General features: G+C 41.4%; 1 protein-coding gene across 1 annotated transcript; it reads right to left on the bottom strand.

Annotated features, from left to right (window-relative positions):
* Positions 1-404: 404 nt before the first annotated feature.
* prickle3 (prickle homolog 3) lies at positions 405-20,707 on the bottom strand. Its single transcript, XM_018674535.2, has 11 exons — positions 20,367-20,707; positions 14,122-14,204; positions 6,437-6,620; positions 6,119-6,232; positions 5,248-5,385; positions 4,692-4,895; positions 3,818-4,004; positions 2,759-3,091; positions 2,361-2,663; positions 1,863-2,255; positions 405-1,780 (listed from the first exon to the last, which is right to left on the bottom strand). Exons 1-11 carry the CDS (start codon positions 20,406-20,408, stop codon positions 1,317-1,319), a joined length of 2,445 nt encoding a protein of 814 aa, XP_018530051.1. The 5' UTR covers positions 20,409-20,707; the 3' UTR covers positions 405-1,316.
* Between the last annotated feature and the right edge of the window lie 972 nt (positions 20,708-21,679).

Below are 21,679 nucleotides of genomic sequence, written 5' to 3'. Positions count from 1 at the left end.
TTACTCATAGACTTTGTTATAGAGTAGTATAGATAGTGAGTTTCATCACAGTGCAACGACAATCACCTGAAGCTCAGTATCAGCAAAACCACTGAGCTGTGGAGGAACAGGACGCCTCCTGTCCTGGTCGTCATCCAGAGGGAAGAAGTGAAGAGGATGGACTCTCTGCGGAGTATTCTGAAGTTGACCATTGACATTTTGTGTGAAATTCTGTCATAATTAGCCCATTCATTGAGTTATGGATAAAAATGTCATTTGTGAGGTCACAGTGACCTTGACCTTTGACCTTTAAATGCCAAATTCTAATCAGATCATCAGTGAGTCCAGGTGAACATTTGTGCCAAATTTGAAGAAATTCCCTCAAAGTGTTTCTGAGATATCACATGGAGACATAAAAACACACATTTAGACCAACAATTTAGACAAATTTAATGTCACCATATTTCTGTCTCACAATCAAACAAACTGTCATTATCATCTCTTTCTTTAACCCAAATAAAACAAGAAAGAACAGTGACCTACACCAAGTATATAAAAATAAATGACCTTTCAGCCTTAGATGATTAGAGACGTGTACAGATTTTGCAGTATTTCGTTTTGGACTATACAACATACACACACACAAAAAAAACTGAACCTCCACAGTTCACACAAATCCTTTTGATTTTGATAACATATAAAACTACCACAGTTTGCTGAAGTAATCATACTCCGTCACATACTATTTGGCCATTTAGTATTCTTTACTATATAAAATTGCACATAAGAGCACAGAAAATGGTTACAGCAGAATTAAGATAAGATAAACTTAATATTCTTTTTTGATACAAACAGTGATGGAGGAATGTGCTGTCAGTTCCTGGTGATACTAGAGATTTGCATATATGTAAAATGTAGTGATATTTAACTACAAGGTCACGACAGTTCAAACAAACAGGTCTGAGTCTTCTCCTGGATGTTAGCATGTAATTCAAACATAATCATAACCAATACTCATTCAACATCCACCACTACTCACATGATTCATACACCATGTACATCATTTTCTACAATGTAACATCTCAGAGATTAACAGTGAGAAGTCAACACTATGAAGTTGAGCTACTTCTCTGAGGTGTATTTTGCTTCCCTTTGCCAATGAGGAACAATGGCTGTGGTTCACCTTCAGAAAAAAGTCCACACTTGTGAGTTGGATTTAACATCATGTCACCGTTGTAAAACTTGAACAACAGAATAATGAAGGGCCATTAGTTCTTCTTGTGCACCACAATTTAGAAAATAACATGCTGTGTGTTGATGTCACTCGCTGTTGGGGGTTAGGAAATTGCACAGTTTTTATCCTTGTCCTTTGCACCAAGACTGTGAGCTCTTCTCCGTCTTATGCTTCCTCTCAGCCCTGAGTCTCTCTGCACCTCCCTCTCCCCCTCTCCCTCCCTGTCTTTACCCTCCTCGGCCGGCTGTTTTCTGAGCTGCGGGGGCAGAGGTATGGGCTGTCCGAGAAAGAAGCCCTCCTCCTCTGAGTCTGAGGACGAGGAGCATGTGGAGCAGGAGTCTTCGTGTTTGTAGCGGGCTGACTGGAGGGTGAGTGAGGAGGCGTTGGATGAGCCCCTCTCCCTGTCCCTTTCCTTCTCGGATCTCCAGTCCAGGGCGTCCAGCCGGGGCCGGTCAGGCCGTGAGCGACGGGATCGCCTCTCCGTGCCCGGATAGAGAGTGGGGTCAGAGGGGATACGACAACGACTCCACCCTCGCCTCAGGCTCCGCTGATGATAAGAGGATCCATCTGGTTGGAGAAAGAAAAACAAAATTAGCCTCATTTCCAAATTTAAACTGAGTTAATTTAACTCTCTGAGGGCTTTACTCACCCAGCAGATCCATCTGGGGCGGGATACCTTTCTGTAGATGTAACCTGTTTCCAAAACCTCCCTCCACCTCACCTCCGTCCTGCTGGTTTTCCTCATCCTCTTGCAGCTCCTCTTCGTTCTCTTCCTCGTCCTCATCCTCCTCGACAGAGTAGCTGCTGCTGATTGGTTCTCTGAAGCTCACTCTGGCTGTGCCACTGCGAGTGATTGGGGGTGGAGAATCTGGGGTTCTGTCCTCTATTTGGGGAAGGCTGGGTGGGGGTGACTCCCGGGGTATCAAGTCACGAGACTTGACGGGCAGAGGAGGCGGGAGGACGGATGGGTTGTTGGGCGGGAGGGGAGGTGAGTCAGGTGAAACGAGGGGGCTCACAGGTGAGGTTTTCTGAGGAGGAAACACTGAGGACAAAAAAAAAAAAAAAAAAATCAGGGAGCACATGCAGTTAAAACACAGTAAGTTATTATTAGTAACTATTAATATTCAGCACCAGCAATTTCTAATACCTTGCATAACCTGATTCGTCCTTTCCACCCACTTCCTACAGTCTTTAGTGGTCGAGGTTCCTCGTGAATTAAGGCCAGTTAGTCCAGTGTTTACAACTAGCTCTTCCTGGAACTGACGACCACTGACTGGAGGTTTGATGCCACAGTCCTCCGGCAGTAAACTGTAATGTGGAAGGTCACTGGGCCATGATGGACCTAAACCATTTCCTAGATGAATATGGGGAAGAGGTGAGTAGGAGCCTCTTGGATGAGGATGACCTCCGGGAGGAACTCCGTTTTGGACTGGAGCAGTGCAGTGGACGCCTGACAGAAAAAACAAACAAACAAATGTGTTACACTAAAGGGAAAATAAAAGTAATAAAAGTACTTTTTGTATAACACCAATGTACCATATTCACCTCTGTTTTCCACTGCAGTGTGAATGCAGTCTTTTGCAGTTACAGTAATGCCCTCTAGTGGCTTCAGTGGAGAACCACACTGCTGCTGCTGGTGTTTCTCTGCTGTCCCGCAGCGTCTATTATGCTGAGGCGGTCGGCTCTGCAGCGCTGAGTCACAGGAGTCGGAGTTGTTGGGGTCTTCGCCCAGCGAGCAGGGCCTGGAGCAGAAGATGAGCCCCCCTCGAGGGAGGAAGGGACGTCCCAGCAAAGGCAGTCGACAGCGGGCGCAGCAGAAACACGACTCCACGGCGTGCCAGTGCTGACCCTCATATGTCATCTGGCCCTGGTCGATACCTGAGAGAAAATGATTTGATGACACATGTCATTTGTGTTGGCTGGAGAATTTGAAAGTCTGTCTCTGTTATGTCAGTGTGGGTGTGTACACTATGTATAAATATGGGCATTTCCTCAACTTTATTGGCTCAGCTGTATTTGGACATACATAACACAACTATGGCTTAATTTAAATATTAATGACCATACTGTGTCACTTTAATCCATCTTGTTTAATTTTAAGAACTTTATTGCACTTATCTGTGACCTATAAGCTACTTAACATTCAACATTCAACCTCTGCCTGTAAGACAAGAAGTTACATTTGGTCTCTTGGCTGTCCTCATGATGCATATTAAGTGTTTTGCTGGTTAATCATAATTTCATCCAGGCAGCTGGAGGATGAACGAAAATATTGAAAAAACAAATAAAATATTAATGTCTCTTTTGCGTGGTACCACAATATTAAAAAATAATTTTCAAAGACTAATCTGCCATGAATCTCAATTTAAACTTAAAAGAAGCTCACTGACAGTGTTTCGTGGTTATTACATTTTTTTTTTTCATGAACTGCTTGTTGCTGTAGCCTTTATATTAATCTGACAGCATTCAGTTTAGATGTCTGCCGTTTTGGAAAGTTTTACAGAATTGTTACAGGCTACTTACTACATCCAACCTAGTAAGTGACTCTGCAAATGTGTTAAATTGACATCAAATTAATGTAGCAAGTTTGTTTCCTTCCAGTACCTATGTGTTCTCCGCAGGTATCGCAGTACTCTGCATAAAGGGACTCGTAGCAGGAGCAGCAGTACGGTCGACTCTCTCTCATGATGTAACGCTGACCGCCGAGCGCAGCCTCACACTCAAAACAACAGAAGTGCTTCATGTGCCAATATCTTCCTTCTGCCTCTGTGCATTCATCTGCTAGAATAATCTGAGGTTGAGAGACGACAGTAAAAGAAAGACAGAGACAGAGGGGTCAGTCGGCACAGCAGTGATGATTTCGCGGGTACAGAAATAAACACATTATGGTCGTAAAAATACTCAAAAAATACTGAGGATTTGGGTTAATAAGATAGAAAAAAAGATGCTATCGGCGCCCTCCTGTTGCAGGATTAGCCATCCTCTGGGTCTAAAGAACTCTTGGTCAATCGTGCCAGATCCATTAGTCAGCTACGTCAACTAATCTCTTAAGTCACAGTGAGAGGCCATTCAAAACAAGAAGAGACTGACAGAAAATCTACAAATGACCCTGTAGTATGCACTGACCACAGGAAATGATGAAGTACACCAACAGCAAAGAACCTGACTGGGCCTGATGATCCATTTGGGGATAAATTAAAGTATCTTTCCACACAGGTAACCATTGAACAAACATACTCATCTCTTACATAAATGACTCACAGCAGTTCTTGATTTATTTTTGTTTTTCTTTAAGATAATTTTTAATATGTTGCCTTTCTGTGGACAGTTCACAGTCAAGACACACAAAAAAAGAAGCTAACACATCAGTAGGATTCTCAGTTTCTCGCTTTCTGACTCCACTACACTTTACTTTTAGAGACCTAATGTTAGTGAGAGGTTTATCACGCAGGTTGGAGGATTTTGGAGCGGCAGTCACCTCATCACAGGCCTGGCAGCGGGGTTTGAGCCTCTCAGCGTGGTGCCGGCCGCAGTAGATCTGTCCGTCCTGGTAAAAGTAGATCAGATCGACCAGCAGCTCACTGCAGGAGGCACACTGGAAACACTGAGGGTGCCAACAGCTGCCATGTCCGGCCCGACTGGCAAACACCGCTATGTCTCCACCGCAGATCTGTCTGCCACACTGGAAAAACAGATTTGGGTGGGTGGTGCAGAGGGAAAGGAAGTTGATGGTATATCCTTTAACAAATGAAGTGAATGCTCCAGGTCGCACAGCAGTTTGCTTATACAGCCCTGTAATCATTAAATCCCAGTATGCTGTGGCCCTTAAGCTATGCTTGCACCTACTTGCATTACAATTTGCTTCAGTCTCAAAAGAAATTCCTCCTCTACATGTCTCTAATGTATTTTAATAGACCTTCACATCCATGCATTAATGTTACCTAAGTATACTGCTGTTTTGAGCTTAATGTGGGCCTGTCTGATGAGGGAATCTGCAACATTTGCTAGACATGAAATTAAAAACACAGCTTTACCTGCTGGCATATAGCTCCCGTCATGGTCACAGGGAAGAGTCTGACGACGCCTCTGCCTAAGTTTTCTTTTTTCCTCTGCTGGCTGAACAGACGCAGCTCCTTCTTCTCCTCCTCGTCCAGAGAGTTACAGTACTGGGGCTGCAAGAAACACATGGAAATCCTTGTTGACAACAAAAAATTATTTCTCAACTTTGTTCACCTCTTTGGTTCAGTGAGATGGATTAAACCTGGCTGTGGCCGCCCCTTTAATAACTGGATAAGTGCTTGCTCAGGGTGGGAACTGTTGGGTCTGTTGGCAAATATTATAATTTAAAGAGTATAGTCCAGATCTGCTCTACATGAAAAGTGCCTCTAGAAAAGCAACAAGGCAATAAGAAAAAAATGACAAGAAGTAAACAAAAACAATAATATAACTAAATCATCTAAAACACTGTCTGTATGTAGAGAGAGGCAAAACCGATTCTAGGGTTTTTATAAATACACTGACATTCTTTTGACATTTAAAGATAACAAATTAAGAGTCTCATATATATCACAATAATGGACATTTCAAAATAAATCTACATAAACCACTGTAAATAAAATTTGGAGGGTAAATGGTATGACATAATCAAAAACATATATAATATTTGGAACTATGAAGAATGCCAAAACCTTGGTTTATTTATTTATTTTGCAACAGCACATACACAGCGGATGAAAGAAAGCTCAGAAGCAATAATAATAATAATAAGGTATTACTGTATTGTGATTTAATAAGCTTACTCATCTGAAGGATTGTATGTATTTGGCATGCTACCACACTATTACAATGCCCCAGGAGTGAAGCCAAAGACTAGAACATCCAAAGTCAGAGCCACAGTGATGTTACCTCGCTGTCGTGGGCCGGCAGCTGGTGCAGCAGTTGTTTGATTCGGTATCTCTCTCCTGGACTGTTCACGTAAGGCACCCTGTCCTCTGGTAAGCAGCTGAAATACTGGTATACCTGCATGAGACAGGAACATAGAATAAAGAAAGCAATTTATTAAATTGCTGCCATAAATCAAAAACACTGAATGCTTTTTCCCATCGTTAGCAAATTGTTTAAGTGTATGTATGAACACGCCTGAGTGAAATTGTGCACCGTGCATGCTTGTGTAGCATTAATTTATGTCTTGACTGTGCGTCTGCTCTGCACCCTGGCTGTTACCTGTTCAGGCTTGATCCCAGGTGGGACCCAGGCGTACTCCTCGGAGGCACAGCCCGAGTCGTCGTCCGAGATGGAGTGTCTCTGGAAGTCGGATACCAGCTTCGTCATCATCTTTTCCAGCTGGCCCGGCACAGAGCGCACAGCATGCTCCTCTCGCATACACTTGCAGTGCACACAGATTTTCCTGTGGAGACAGGGACAGTGTTGGGCTTCACCCCTGGGGACTTTTTTCTGTGCTGATTTACAACACAAGCCAAAATTGATCAAATGTCAAATCTTTCCATAAATACAGTATGACAGGTGGGTTCTCCAGGTGGTTCAGGTGCTAAGGTGCGAAGTTAAACTTAAGATATATCCCTCTCTTTTATACAAATTCAAAGAATACATATCAACATTTTCACAGCTAGAAGAAAATTTGACTCTTACTAAGTTGAGATAGTTAGGCCAACTCCGGAAACAAACACAAACATTAGAACTATCTTTGCATATTAACACCACATTCATTATGGGCACTCCCACAGTTTGTAATCACATTATTTATGAACACACTCTGCGTTGGAGACAACATGTCACAAACCAGCCCACACACATTCTTGAGGTTGACTCAGCTAGACTCTCTGCTGCCAAAAATTACTGATACAACAGTTACAGTACAACAATGGGATTAGGAGCAACACAAAAATATGATCTCTACATCACTTCAAACAAACTCAGACCCGTTCATACCCTCATCACACCAACATCTCACCAGATCTGCATCAGCACCAGGACATCCCAAACATTTTACCAAACAGGCAGGAAATGAGGTCACTGATATAAGCCTGGCTGTCAATCCCATGGCAGTTAAGAGAGGGAGGTGAAGATGGGAGCAATAATCTCCCTCAGCCTCGTATTACAACCCATCTTGTCCTCTGTCTCCACACCACATTCAATCTGGCGGGTGGGTGTGCCCGTGTGTGGGACCGGTGGAGTCAGAAATAAAGCGCCCCGGGAGGTTGTGACAGTGGGGTGTGGGTGTCACGTATTTGAATGGAGAGGATGCGACACTGTGGCCATATGCAACATGTATTGCATGTGTACATCTCTGTTGTGATTGCATAACAGCCTGCCAGCTGGCACTTGTGGCTCAAGTTCACAAGGCACAAAGCTGCTTTATTCCAGCACCCAACCCCCCACACAACCAAAAAGCTAGCACACAAACACACACAACTGCTTGTAAAAAAAAAAAAAACTGCAGGAAAGCTCCTCTTCTAATCAATCGTCTCCTGAAACGTCTTTGAAATGTTACTGACAGACGATAATAACCACATGTCAATGTGAATGAGCTCTTCTCTCTTTACCCAACACAAGTTAATTGTCGACGAGTTGACAAAACAGAGACAAAAAAATGATACTATGGGAACCCAGTATCTTTTCTCAGGCCCAGGACAACATGAGCTTGCAGGCTGTCCTGGGCTGGCACCTTATAAGGCAATGATCGCCAAGCAGGTAGAACCAATATAAATAATAGTAAACACTGCAACTCAGCTTAGGCTAAGCCATGTTGGCACGAATCTGCTCCCAGCTGTATTTGTATGTGTGTCTGTAAGTGTGTGTATGTGTGAGTGCTTTTGTGTGTCTGTGTTAACAAAGGGGGGGTCCATGCACATGCCTATGTAAGTGGGTAGGAGGACACAGCCGGAGACCTGGCATGATGGGACAGATGGCAGATGTACCACGTCTCACCCAGTGTCACCCCGCCTGTACCCCACCTCCCCACCACCACCACCACTACCACCAGCCCACACATGATGACAGCGTACGTTAACAGGGATATAATCACCAGTGGGTGCCTACCCTCACATGCGACCTACAGTAACTGAGAGATGACGAGGTGCCAATTTGGATGAATTTTGGGTATGGAGGTATGCAGGAGAGTCTCAAATCATGTCTCCCTTTGTGCTGATTGCTCGTCAGATATCTTGCCATTCGGGCCAAGTTTGACCAGAGCCTGGTTTGTGCACATGCCAAAACATTTAAATATACTTCTTCTACATAAATATAAACCAGAGGGAACTCACTAAGAGACAAAATGCTGCACACACAAACAAGCAAATCAACAACTGCAAGCAGCATCCCCATAGTATATAGTTTTGAACTGTACGGTTTAAATATCCAAGGGAAGCTTTTCCAAAACATGCTAATTTTATTTCTATTTTGCTAGCAAGTGGTTGTTTAATCATGACCTCACTAAACTTAAAAGCAGTACATTTCTCAAGGGTATCTCAGTGCTGTAATTTACTGAGCCCTGCTGTGCTGAGCCCTGTCCTGTTCAATTATTTGAGTCACAAGCCTGTGATGTAACACAACCAGGCTTTGTCCCCTCAGGATATGAACCACATGTGGTACTGATAAGTCAAAAAATGATCAACTAAGAGGTTCCAAATGAGGGAGAATATCCAACCAAATATGTCTTTGACTGTTGCGGTGGAGATTTGTACAGCAAGCATAGACTTGACTGTGACTAGCTGAAAAACAAATGAATTCAAGTTGTCATGGTAACTTTGTAAATTGGGGTTTATAATTTTGTAAATGGTAAAATGTAGCTGAAATGATTAATCAGATAATAAACAAAACAAAAAAACTACAAAAATAATCATCAGTTGCAGACCCCAAAACCAGACCAACAAAGTCTAAGATACTGATTGTGCTTCTCCAAGCTTTACTGCAGAGTGCACAGACAAATGTAATCAATTAAGGAAGATTATATTTCTGTACAACATCTGTGTATGTCTACACTGTGCTGCCTAGAAAAATAAAAAAAGAAATACACAGTAATTGTGCTACACAGAATCCACAGCCAACCATATGTGATATTAACCAGGAGACACAGCAGATGCTGCTTGGGACAGGAATCCACAATCTGCCTCTAAATTTACTTTGCCGAACCAAAACATCGTTACTGAGCCTGCTGGTACAGCTGGTGCTGTTACTGTTGTTGATGATGTATCTCCTAGTTGTGTTTGCTGGCTATAAAGTAGGCATGGGCCAGTATGAGGTAACACTTAAAATGAAAACACAGGCAGTCTGTTTCTTAACTTTCCAGATTCTCTCACTTGATTAGTTGTTTAGTCTATTAAATATTTAAAAATAATGGAAAATGGGAATCATAATTTCATCACATTTTGAGAAGCTGGAAGCAAAGAAATTTTTGGTATTTCTGACTAATTGATTCATTGACTAATCACTGCACCTCTAGTCTCTAATTATAATAAAATAAAAACAAATAAAAGGTAAATATTTACACTATACAGACCTAAAGTAAACTGATTTGAACTGGTGGAAATCCAGAACAGCTTTAATTAGCTTTAGCAGAGGGGATTTGAAATCATTTTAATTTTGTTGAACACAGAGATTAAGGCTTGTTCGCCCCTCCCCTGGATCCCAAACTGACCTCAGCTTGACCAGTAATACACTAGCCATGTTTTTTTCCCACAAAATCTTTAAATAAAATAGCATCTCCATAAAGACACAAAATAGTTCTCATGTAAAGATACATCACAGGCAGCCAACTGTGTCCAAGGGACGTAAGTAACAACACTACCTGTACGTGACATCATGTTCACCTGTCTGTATGGATATGTGTACATAACAACATAAAGTCATGAGAGGAATTATCTTCTAAACACACAAAAAACCCTTAGTTTACTCACATCTCCAAACATAATGACTGTTTGAGTTTCTAGTCCCTCTAATCCTGTTAGACAGTAAAATATGGTTTCTTAATTACCTGCTGTAATCATGACAAATTAGCCCAGCTTGGCCTGTTGATGTTGTCCCATCCAGACTCGTGTTCCACTGAAACTATAAATGTTTGCGTCCGATAGGCGCCGACTGCTGCCTGTCTGTCAGCCTGTCTGTCAGTAAGAGTAGGATATTCTATGGCAGCTCCTTTCCATGTGGTAATTTCTCTGTCTGTGCTGCTCCTTTTCAATGTCGCCGCCACCCCCAACTCCCACCCTCCTCCGTGCTGATAGTGGGCTCAAACAAAAGGCGTCAGCCCACTGAACACAACCATACACTACGCAAAATGCAAATACACAGTTCTCAAAGTACACACATGCTCATGTAATTATTACATTTTCTCAAATAAGATAAGATAAAGTACATACACAGTGTTTTACTCACCCTGCCTTTAAAAATATGAAACATCAGAGTCAGAGTAACAATCATGAAGAGTAAACTCACAGTGTCTCTCCTCCTCTGACCAGACTGCTCTGACTGATTCATAACAGATGGACGATTGTTGCTTTGATGCAGTTATTAATCATAGGAATAAATGGAGCAGATTTTGAGCCTATGAGCAACTCTGTGCTGTGCCGTATTTGTCATATTATGTGATCAAGATGGCCATGCATGACAACAAAGTATCTCTGGTGAAGTATCAAGCAGACAGCGTGACTTTCAGTCTCAGTCCAGTCACGACACATGTCTGAATTCATTCCAGCTCATCTGATCTGACTTTGGGTCAATCACAAAGGATTTTTAAAAGTTTAACGCAACATTTGTGATAAAAAAAATAAGAAAAAACAGCAATTATTTCGATACAGTGTCAGATTGTCACTGTCTGTCTGACTCTAGCTACTAAAATATAAAGATTTTCTGCTTTTCTGCCTCTAGTAAACTGAATATCTGTTTGTTTCGCACTGTTCAGATAAAACCACTAATCTGTCACCTTCACCGTTCTACTGACAAAACAACAATCAGCAGAATAATTGATAAAGAAAATTACTGTTAGTTAACTAAGTGCAGCAATGCAGTTTTTAAACAACTAACTTTCAAATAGCCGATCTAGACCACTGTTTCTGGGCAGATGTATCATAGGTCAGTAATACTGGTGTGGTATCCAGTGTGGCTGCCAGAATATAATCCTCTGCTTTAAATCTGTGCAGCTGCTGGTGTAACTGAGGCTGACTTTCAGTGGGGTATAGTGAACCCTTCTCAGATCTGGTTCTAAGAAACAGATGGGCTTTGTACCTATAACTCTCTGCCACTAATTAGTGACTGAGTAATTGCCGCATGGCCACCCAGACTATTAGAGATGGTGACTTTGAACACTTTGAAGCATGGTGGGGACCTGCGGGTCAAAAGTAACTCAATTCGCTCGCTGCTGGGCAGCGGAAGCACCATCTGCCCCCCACCTCACTTTAAGCTCTGTCTGAGAAAGCTCAGGATGAAGATGGATCACTTCCCTCTCAGCGAGCATCAGCAGCTGAGACCTGTGGTCACTTGGCTGATCTTCTCCATCGGGGGAAGGTGTGACTCTAAATTGGTTAATAAGGGAGATGCAATTAGCACCAGACTCTGGGGGGTCTTTACAACTGACCCCCATAAATCTCAATCATTTAATCATCTTCATGTTCCTCATTCTCCTGCATCAGCTAAGAGACTCCAAACAAGACACTCCTTTCTGTCACCTCACCTGTCTGTCCTTCAGCCAAACACATAACTGAACAGCTTCATTAAACCACAGCACTGTGTTGATACTACACAGTACACACACTGTAAACAGATTGATGTGCACACTCACACTACAGTGTGTCTGGAGGTAAAAGCCCAGCACACATGTTTTAGATTACATCCGAACTTCTAAGCTTTTGTCTTGACCTGAATAGAAGGAACAGAACTGAATAAGCTAAAAGATACAATTACAGTCTTTTGGTTACACAAAGTACGCATTCCTGTGCCTGCTGTTTTATTCTCTCCACCACCAAGCCACGGTTGGCTTCAACCATGCAGTGCCCATCTGGTATTGTGAACACAGCATTTGTAACCAGGGATAAATGTTCCTCCTTTCTTTCTTCATTCATTAAGCTGTGTGTCAAACCTGGTGAATGTACTCGACTTTCAGCCGACTCACAGCACAATGTAATGCCTATCACGCAGCTTCCTTATAGTTGATTGACTTTTTTCTTCTTCAACACTCACAAATAATCAGGAGTAAGTGTTGCGTAACACTTTGACATAATGTCTAGAACTGAAAACGTCCCTTTCTTTCATTTTATACATGAAAACTTGATGAAATTCAACAGTCACATCTAAAGAGGAAAAGCCACAGTGAAATGGGAGAAAGGGGGAGACAGTGAGGGAGACAGAGGGAGGTACAAAGTGGTCGAGAGGGTTGCTATCACAGCAGTGAGGCCTAATCTGATTAGCGTGATTGACAGGATTAGACTAACCAAGAGACCCAACCAGCTGGATATACACTAAAGGAATAAAGAATAGAGAGGAAAGAAAGGGGGGCTCAAATATTTGCATCTGAGAACCTGCTTCACAGAGGAAAATAAATTGTTGTTCAGGAGGTCCTTTGATAGTGGTGAACAACTTCTGAACAAATAGGTGTAAGAGGTATGTAGGCTGACATTTCAAGGGGCTTGTGTCTTGAGTTTAAAAAGTGAAAAGTGAATTGAAAGTCCTTTTGCTGCTGAGACAGTTACAAAAACTCTCTAAACACTCAAAGACACAAATGGGACATCCTACAAAAAGCATTGTGACCACAAAAACTGGTTCCAGATAAACACTCTCTCAGCTGATTTACACAAAAGAAAAAGTCCCTGTAATATTAAGCAACACAACGCTTTTCACCTTAAAAGCCTCCTTGTGAGCTAATACACCATATGACTCCATTCTTAGTATAATAAATGACAAATGCCACGCTGACATAGGAATAGGTCTTAAGTTTAAATCTCTGACATACAGCACATGTTGCAGGATGACTATGGGTAATCCAGCTTCCTTGTGGTGCTTTCCCCGTGAAGATAAAGTCAACTCAAACTAAATGCAGCTGCTGCTGTTGCGGGCTGTCAGGGCTTAATGGCACTCGTGAGTCTATAGTCCTGATTCTTTACGATCACAGAGTCAGTGAGGCTGACTGGGTCATGTTTGTTGTCCTTTAATGTACATGTGTGCTCATCGTTTGCACAGATTACAGTTAAGCTGATTTCCTTTGGTAGCAATGTTGCTGTCTTTTCTAAGACGAGTGTAAATTACACACAGATGCAGTTTAACTCCTGAACTACTGATTCTTACATAGGTTGACTTCGCTTTTAACTGCAAGCAAACAAAATGTTAGCATCTTTATATCTAGTGAACAAGAAACAATGAAATCTAGTCCCTGGTGTTAGCCATACACTCTATCAGTCCGCATGACAGACTGACTGGCTGTTTGTTCCACTTCCCACAAAGCTGTCACATCTTTGGCAGAATTTCCCCCCTGTTTTTCTGCTGCCTGGATGTTAACTGCTCTCATTTTATCAGAAACACACTATGGAGAATAGCTGGTGTGTAAAAGAAACGCAAACTCAACCAAAAACATCTGTTTTTGTGAGTGAGTCAACACATTAAAATTGTTTATCTACTCATACAGTAAGCGTTCCTGTACACAACACAGCGTTAAAATAATTAGGGGTTAATTTTTACTATAAAATACTTTTTTGAAGTTAAACTGGCAGGTATTTTTTGAAGGTTATCAGCCTTAAAAAAAAGATGCTTTTAAGCAGCTGATTCTTAACAGTAGCTGCACAAAATCCAAAAAGCAGCAGGAGAGATTATTAGTGCACCAAAGGTAAATACAGAGTACAAGAAAAACATTTCCTGCAAAGATGACCGGCGGCACAGACAATGTTTAAGAGTCCTACAGTTCATACCTCCAGCCATGGACACGGAAGCCGGGGCACTGGTCTCCGCAGCGCATACAGGGCTGGCCTCTGTCTGGGTCCTCTTCCTCCTGCTGAAAACAAAACACAAACTCTCTTCAGCTCACACCATTAACTTGACCAGCCTGTCGAGTTAAAAGATGAAGTTGGCACATACAGTTTTCTCTACACATGGGCGTAGAAACATCAACATCATATTGAGAGAGAGAGTGAGTATGCGCGTGAGCGAGTAGTGTTTCTATTTAAGCCACGAGCCGAATGCACTTAGAGTCAATTGTTTCAGCCTTTAGTTTAGTAGCGTGTGGGGTGGAGATGGGGTTGTCTATAGATTACTTAATGACGTCACGTGTGGAGTCAGCTTATGAATATCCCTACATTATATTAAAATCCTAAATCATCATTAAATGAGATATTCAATTCATCATGCATGCACGTGTAACATCAGTATAGATAAGTTGTGTTTGACATGGCTTGTGACTGACAGAACATAAAAATCACACCTCGGGTGGTTTAGTCTGAATATACCTCACATGCTTTCATACTTATACATGATATATTTTTCTCTCCTGGATTCTGGTCTGACAGCAAACATTGCAGCTCCTGTTGAGTGTGTACAATCACTGATCAACACCCTGAAAGAATGAGGAGTGCATCTAACAGTGGGCGTTAAACTTGACTTAATGAGCCCCCTCAGCAAACTGTGTGCTTGAGACCTGGCCTCAAACTCTGCCACGCAGTTAAATTCAGCTGTGAGTCTGACATATATATATATATATATATATATATATATATATATATATATATATAAAAAACTCATGGAGCAAAATCCAAAAAATGCCTTTTGCTATAAAGTGCTGAGCAATGCATCTGACTTAGCCAACAGCAACTGAACAGCTTAAACCAGCTACCTCATATCTCACTTCTATTCCTGCAGCCTAGTGTATGTGTGTGTGTGTGTGTGTGTGTGTGTGTGTGTGTGTGTGTGTGTGTGTGCGCAGGCACAGGCCTCTTTTTAGAGATGAGAGGAAGGAAGCAGACACAGGATGAGAGCTGCACCCTTTCCCTCTCCATGTAGTCCCTACTTTCTTTTTCTCTAATGCCTTTTCTCTCCTGTACCTATCTTCTGTGTGAAGAGCTTACTGTTACTGATAGGGATTTTTTCTTTGTTAATTATTAGTTCTTTCAAGACTGATAAATACACTCTACAATTGTGTTTCCCTAGCCCATCTGAGGGGACTCAGATGCTATTGTTTTCTACTCCGCCACTCGGACAAGGACAAAGTCTCTCTTATTTGTTTTGTGTACATAAAAAAGCAAGACACCCATGAGGTTTTCAAAATAGGTTGCATGTACAAAACTAAAGTTAAAACTTACTTTCAAACATAAAAACAACACTTGCTCTTCACCTCAGACACATAAGCAAACTCCACATGAAGATGCATAACACTCACATGAGCACAGACGCTAAGAGAGTTTAATGAGCAGGGCAATAAAACGAAGATATGTGATACAGCGAGCTACCTGTGCATACCTGCACTGCTATGTTTTGATCTTTCTTTTTCCAACCACAAACACCTCCTGAGAACAGGAGCCATAACCACTTATTCACATCAAACCTGATCTCCCATGAGTTTTTTATATGAGCATTTTCACAAACTGCAATGTATTATTTTGATTACACAGAGTTTGCTTTGCTTATCTTGCTGATATCTGTGGGTTGTACGCACTGTTGTATGAGGTTTTAAGTGCTTTACTAATGTACTGAGAAACCACAGATACTTTGAACTGGGTGCTACTAACATCTCGCTTTTTTTGCTCTTTCGAACATAAAATAACCTTTTATGTGATTGTACAATTAGAAATTATTCTGTCTAAAAAGTTTTATGTTCCAGGGTGGAGATGTTAGGTTATGTGCACTGATGACTACATCCAGTTTCGTAGGAGCATGAACTAGTTTGTCCAGAATAGTCCCACATGTCAGTGAACAATAATTTACATGTTGTTTTTAAAATGGCTTGTACTGTGCTGTGCAAGACAACACACACACACACTTGTGGACACAGGGATCTGAGCTGCGCCATGCTGCCTTATTAATCACCACTTTGTTAAGAGAGCCAGGTATGAAAGGTGACAAGACGGACTAAATGAAGCGTACAGATGATTTCTGGGTGACTGAACCTTTCAGTAGTTATTTTCCTTAGGAAGGAGCTCCTGCGCTGTCACACACTGACATGGTAACTGAGCCTGGCAGGCACACACACTACAAAATGCCTGTACACTCAACACTGGTGTATGGCGACACTCCTAAATATTACATTCATTAAGACTACAGAGAATGAAAGTAAATAGCTGCAGGATAAAAACACTTTTGGAAACTGAAGCCGACCTGGGATGATTACACTGCAGGATACTACAGGGTGTTACTGACTTTCCATTCATGGAGGGAAGAAATGAAATGACACTTTATATGTCCATGTTTTCATTGTCGTTTTTCTCCACTCAGGCACTCTTTGACCTGTTTATTTGAAATGAAGTCTAGCTCATTTAGGAGTGCACAACGTGAACAAGAGCAGATCACAAACAATTCACAATGATGGGGAGTGGGAACAGCATTAACTTCTTTATGATCACTTATGAATAGAAAACAGTTCAGGAAGTTATGATTTCACTCTCCCTCTTGAATTACACGTTTGGAAAGAGATACCAAGGTGGCTGATTGTTGTCTCTGAACTTGTCTGGAGGAGCTCTTTGAGAATCAGTCAGTCATAACACAACCCAGGAAGGACGAGTTACAGGAGACCCAACAGCACTTCTTTAAAACAGTAGTTTTGAACTACAAGTCTATGCAGCTTTTGTGAACAACAACCACTGTATGCATAAGTGACGATAACAGGATAATGGTGACAACTAAAGCTTGCTATCATTAGGTCATCATTAAGTAGAACTCTGGAGTGTATTCAGCTGTGCAAAAATGTTTTCTTTTCTTTGCATATAAAACATCGCACTTAAACACAACTTTTCATTTGTGAGAGGTAGAGAGGTTAGAGATGTTTTAAGTATTAGGTTAGAAATATGTATAAATGAGGGTTTTCTGTAGATCTGTAGAATAATCTTGTATTGTCAGATCTTCGTCTGATCAACCTCACAGACCTCTGAAGAAAATATTGTTAGTTATCTTATCAAACTCTGGAGGCAACCATTTGATCAGCTGCGAGTTTAAAAACACCCAACTCTGGCTGCGGAGGTTAATTTTGTGATTGGAAACAAAGAAGTCCTTCTGAGAGTAATATTATTTGTCTGCTGCAGAATGACAGCCACTGTATCTCTGTCTTTCTCTGAACTGTTCCACCTTGAATTTCTCCAGAGCTCTGGGAGGTTGATGAGATGAGGATCTGCCTGCATTAGATTAAGCTCAGCATAACAATCTGGTCTGGAGGAAGTCTAAACTGTTGATATAAAACTGTGGTCTCCCTTACTCTCCACCAGACCACTAACAACCTCTAACAAAACTTGTGAGATTCTCACTCACATGAGAGTACAACTGTGATGTAATGAATAATGGAGGATTAGGAATCCTGAAAAAATTATAATTTTGTGCTACCTAGACTCTGTCCAAAAATAAAGAAAAAATAAAGACCTGGAGATGACTTTGTCTGTAAACATATCCATGATGCATAAAACCTGTAAGCCTGTTTCTAATTAACACAGCATGCAATTACAAAGTCAAACTAGATTAATAGAAGGAAAAAATCTTCCAAACAGCTACTACTAAAAAAATAGGACCACCTTTCGGCCTTGAACATTACCCGCTGCCAGTCAAGTTTCACATTTCCTTGAATGTTTCCTTATCATGATGGCAGCGTCGTATGTGTCAAGGCTGCACAGAGACATGAGGGTTTCCATGTGTGTTTTCAACTCAGTTTACCACAAAATGACACTGCGTCAAGTTTGTGACCCAACAATGAGGTTCGCCTATTGTGCTGTACGTGAAGGATGTGGTGGGAGTGGTGGTGGGAAGTTTCTCCTAAACTAAGTGTGGGTAAAGTAAACACATCAGCTCACATGCTCACACTCAGACCGGCATATCAGACTTTTCATATCAGCTCCGTTGTTTTTTCTTTTTCTTTTTACCGGGTGGGTATAAGGTTTAATCACATGGCGCTGCCTCGGTTTGCTTGAGCTCTCTGTTGCTACCAAGTAACTGTGTAACCAGGTAATGGACAAACTGAAAGCCTGCCAGCTTTGTTATCTGACATCAGAAGGCAATCGCATTGGCTCAGTGGGGGATTACTTGCAATAATTTGAGATAATGGAAAAGTAATACAGCTGAATGATGTCGTTAGGGCCCATATTGAAAGAGAGGTGCTCCACAGGTAGGAGAAAAGTACTCTAAATGGCTCTGTACCCTAATAACAGAAACAGGCAGTGGCATTCAGGTTTTACTCCTCTCCGTAATGTTATGGTGTAGTAGGGGTTAAACATTAACAGGAGAGGTCAGAGGTCGGGGGCCTTTGCTGCCTTGGCATGCTGAGTAGATGCACCTCTCCTCACTGAACAAGATCAGACAGACAGCGTGGGTTCCCCCTTGTTCTTGTTGTCCTTATGGTTTATGCATCACTGCTTCCTGCTGCGGAGGTCAACTCAAGACAACAATGTTTGACAACTGGATGGGCTTAGCACATATTCAAGTGCTGTTCTCTGGATCAAAACAAAAATCTCAGTGAGTCTCAGTGAGTCGCCATCTAAAGGTATTTCTTGCTGGAAAAATAAGCCAGACTTGATATTTGTCCAGACACAGTCACACTACAAAAACTTCTAAGGACATGAAAGGACTTTTTAAATAGTAATTCTGTTGTCTCTTTAGTTTTTATCCCTTATCACTTTTATTTTACCTGTTTTTAATACTCACTCTCTTTTATTCAGGTTTTATTTACGTTTCTGTTGTTTGCATCTTGACTATATGTACTACTTTATTTTGTTCTACAGAGTACTTTGTAACTGTGTTTTGAAAAGTACTATACATTAAAAGCTAATTATTTATTACTTATTATTGCAGAGCACTATATGACTTCTTAAATAAACTTTATTTACTTACCACTGACAGAAATCATTAATTGCATTCCTATAATCTACAAATAATTTCAAGTTTGTTTACAAAAACGTACAGACAATATTAATCTTTCAGGAGTGTTTACTTTGCACGTTTGTCTGTATATCTGTGTTGTAAAATGATTCACAACTCACTTTTCTAGTGCTGGTGTAATGGAGTGTTGGATAAAATATTCATGATTTCATTAATACTTGAGCACAGTTATTGAATGTGTAAGGTGTGAACAGGTGTCCTGAGTGTTAAAATGATGTTAAAGCACTTACACAAAGGATATGTTGCAGGTAAATTTGAAGATCTCTATTAAATACTAATAATTTTATATACAAACTAAGTGACACAGGGCTAAGGCAAGTTCAGAAAAAGTTAATACGGTTTGTTATTAGACTCTTGCATTAAGTCCACTTTGTATGTGTATTCTACAAGAAGCAGTGTGGTATAATTGTAGCTGGATTCACAGTCACTGTCTGGATAAACTCCAAGACTGCTGCAGAGCCAGATGTTTCATGGTCACACAGCTGTTAGTCTGGTCCGAAAACATTTGCTTCATTCAGTCTGTAACCTGACCACATCGGCTGTGTTTTGGGCAGTAGCCCAACTAGAACATAATTTAACAGAGCATTGATTGTTGTTATGATGAAAAACCTGACAAAGGCAATAAAACACGTTCAGGTTACAGCTACCAAATCCTCAACCTGCTCAGGTAAGAAAAAAAAGTATGACGTAGTCTGACCCCTCCTGACTGACTTTACCTGGGGCGCCCGAAATGACTCAAGAAACAAAGAATGTAGGACTTTCTGGTACAAGGTATTATAAAATAACACAATATACTTTGTTTAGAGTGTGGGAAAAGAGTGGCACAATTTTACAAAACAACAATTCACCGACACAAACGCCAGGTGAAGGTGGGACAAAGTTCCGCTTGGGCTGTTTTCTGTGCTGGACTTGAAAACCCCAACAAGTTCATTTCAAGCCCACTATAACAGAGAAAGGCCTCGAAACCTTAAAAATAACCACTCTGAGTGTTTTGTGCTACAGTAAAACAGCATGGGAGATCATTCAAAGCGTTTGCTGAGTTGCGAAAGTCATTAAGAAATAAAAAATATGTGGCGAAAAATTAGACACTTACCGAGCGGTTCGACCGTCGCTTTTTAGACCCGCGCAGGAACATGATGTCGGTTGGACGTTTAAAAACACAGACGCAGGTCCAGGTGAACAAACAGACGGAAGAAACACGAGGTGTGGATGTTTAAAGTAACACAGTCTGTGTTAAACTACATGATGTTGTTCTCTCTCTCTCTCTCAGACTGCCCTATCTGCCCTCCTCTCTTCGCCTTAGCTAACTATTACTTTGGCAACTACACCGTCAAGTTAGCCTAACTGAAAACGCGACTTCCGGCTGCGCTTCAAAGTAAAACGCTAAAACGTTAACTCCTATGTCATTTCTTGAGCTGAGGCAAAACCAAAGCCAAATTACTAAATAGATATCAAGTAAATACACATAACGCCACATTGTCTGTCAGTGTTTTTAGTAATACGCCCTTTTGGTTCAAACAGACACAGTTCCCGCTTTTATCTTGAAGGTGTCGCAGCTGCAACGCCATCCTGGCAGCACCTATCTAACTTGACGAAACTCCAACTTTATCTCCTGTCCCAGACCTGAACACAGGCGGCAAACTGACCCAAAGTTTGGCTTTAACTTCACCTAGGCTACAAGGAAGTAGGCCACTTTGCATACAAACCCTACTCTCTTGACTCCGCATTAAAAATCCCACCTACGCGCTTTGAATTCATACCATAATTAGTAATTTACTGATCTGCAGAGTCTGGTTCAAACTGTTACATCGTGGAAACACTGAGTATGGGAGGAGTCGTCTTCTGTAGCTTTTTAAACTCCTGAATAAATATTCCTAAATAAATATTTTGACAAGGAGATGACAAATGCAACGCAGATGTGCTTTGGGGAAAGTTATTAATGAACTCGGGCTGCTACAGCAGCAGCAACAACATGGGGAATTAGTTTGATAACAGTCAGTATGACCCCAAACAAAGGATTATCATTCCACTGTAGGTCTTTAAAATGTCATGGGTAATACAGTTGGTTATTTCAATTGAAAGGCAGTAGCTCTACAGCGGAAAACAAAGCAGGGAAAGGATTTTTATTATGTATAAAGGCAATGTAACATCAAAATGAAAAGAGAGGAACAGCATGTGTATAACTGTCTGCAGCATTTCCAGATGAGATTAGAGATCACAGATGCATGCTGCACAGTGTCAGTCGACATCCTGGCAGGGACTGTGTGAGTCCTGATTGTATCTGAACACCGACATCCTAATGAGAGACTGAAACAAACGCCATGAACAATAACTGATGAAAGCTGACATTTTCTCACTGGTAACTTCCTCAATGACTAATGAGACCAGAGCCTTTTACAATTTAAC

Source organism: Lates calcarifer, linkage group LG6 (genome assembly GCF_001640805.2).
Source record: "Lates calcarifer isolate ASB-BC8 linkage group LG6, TLL_Latcal_v3, whole genome shotgun sequence".
Lineage (NCBI taxonomy): Eukaryota > Metazoa > Chordata > Actinopteri > Centropomidae > Lates > Lates calcarifer.
Note: the sequence above shows the minus strand (reverse complement) of the source record. Positions and strands in the feature narration are given on the sequence as shown.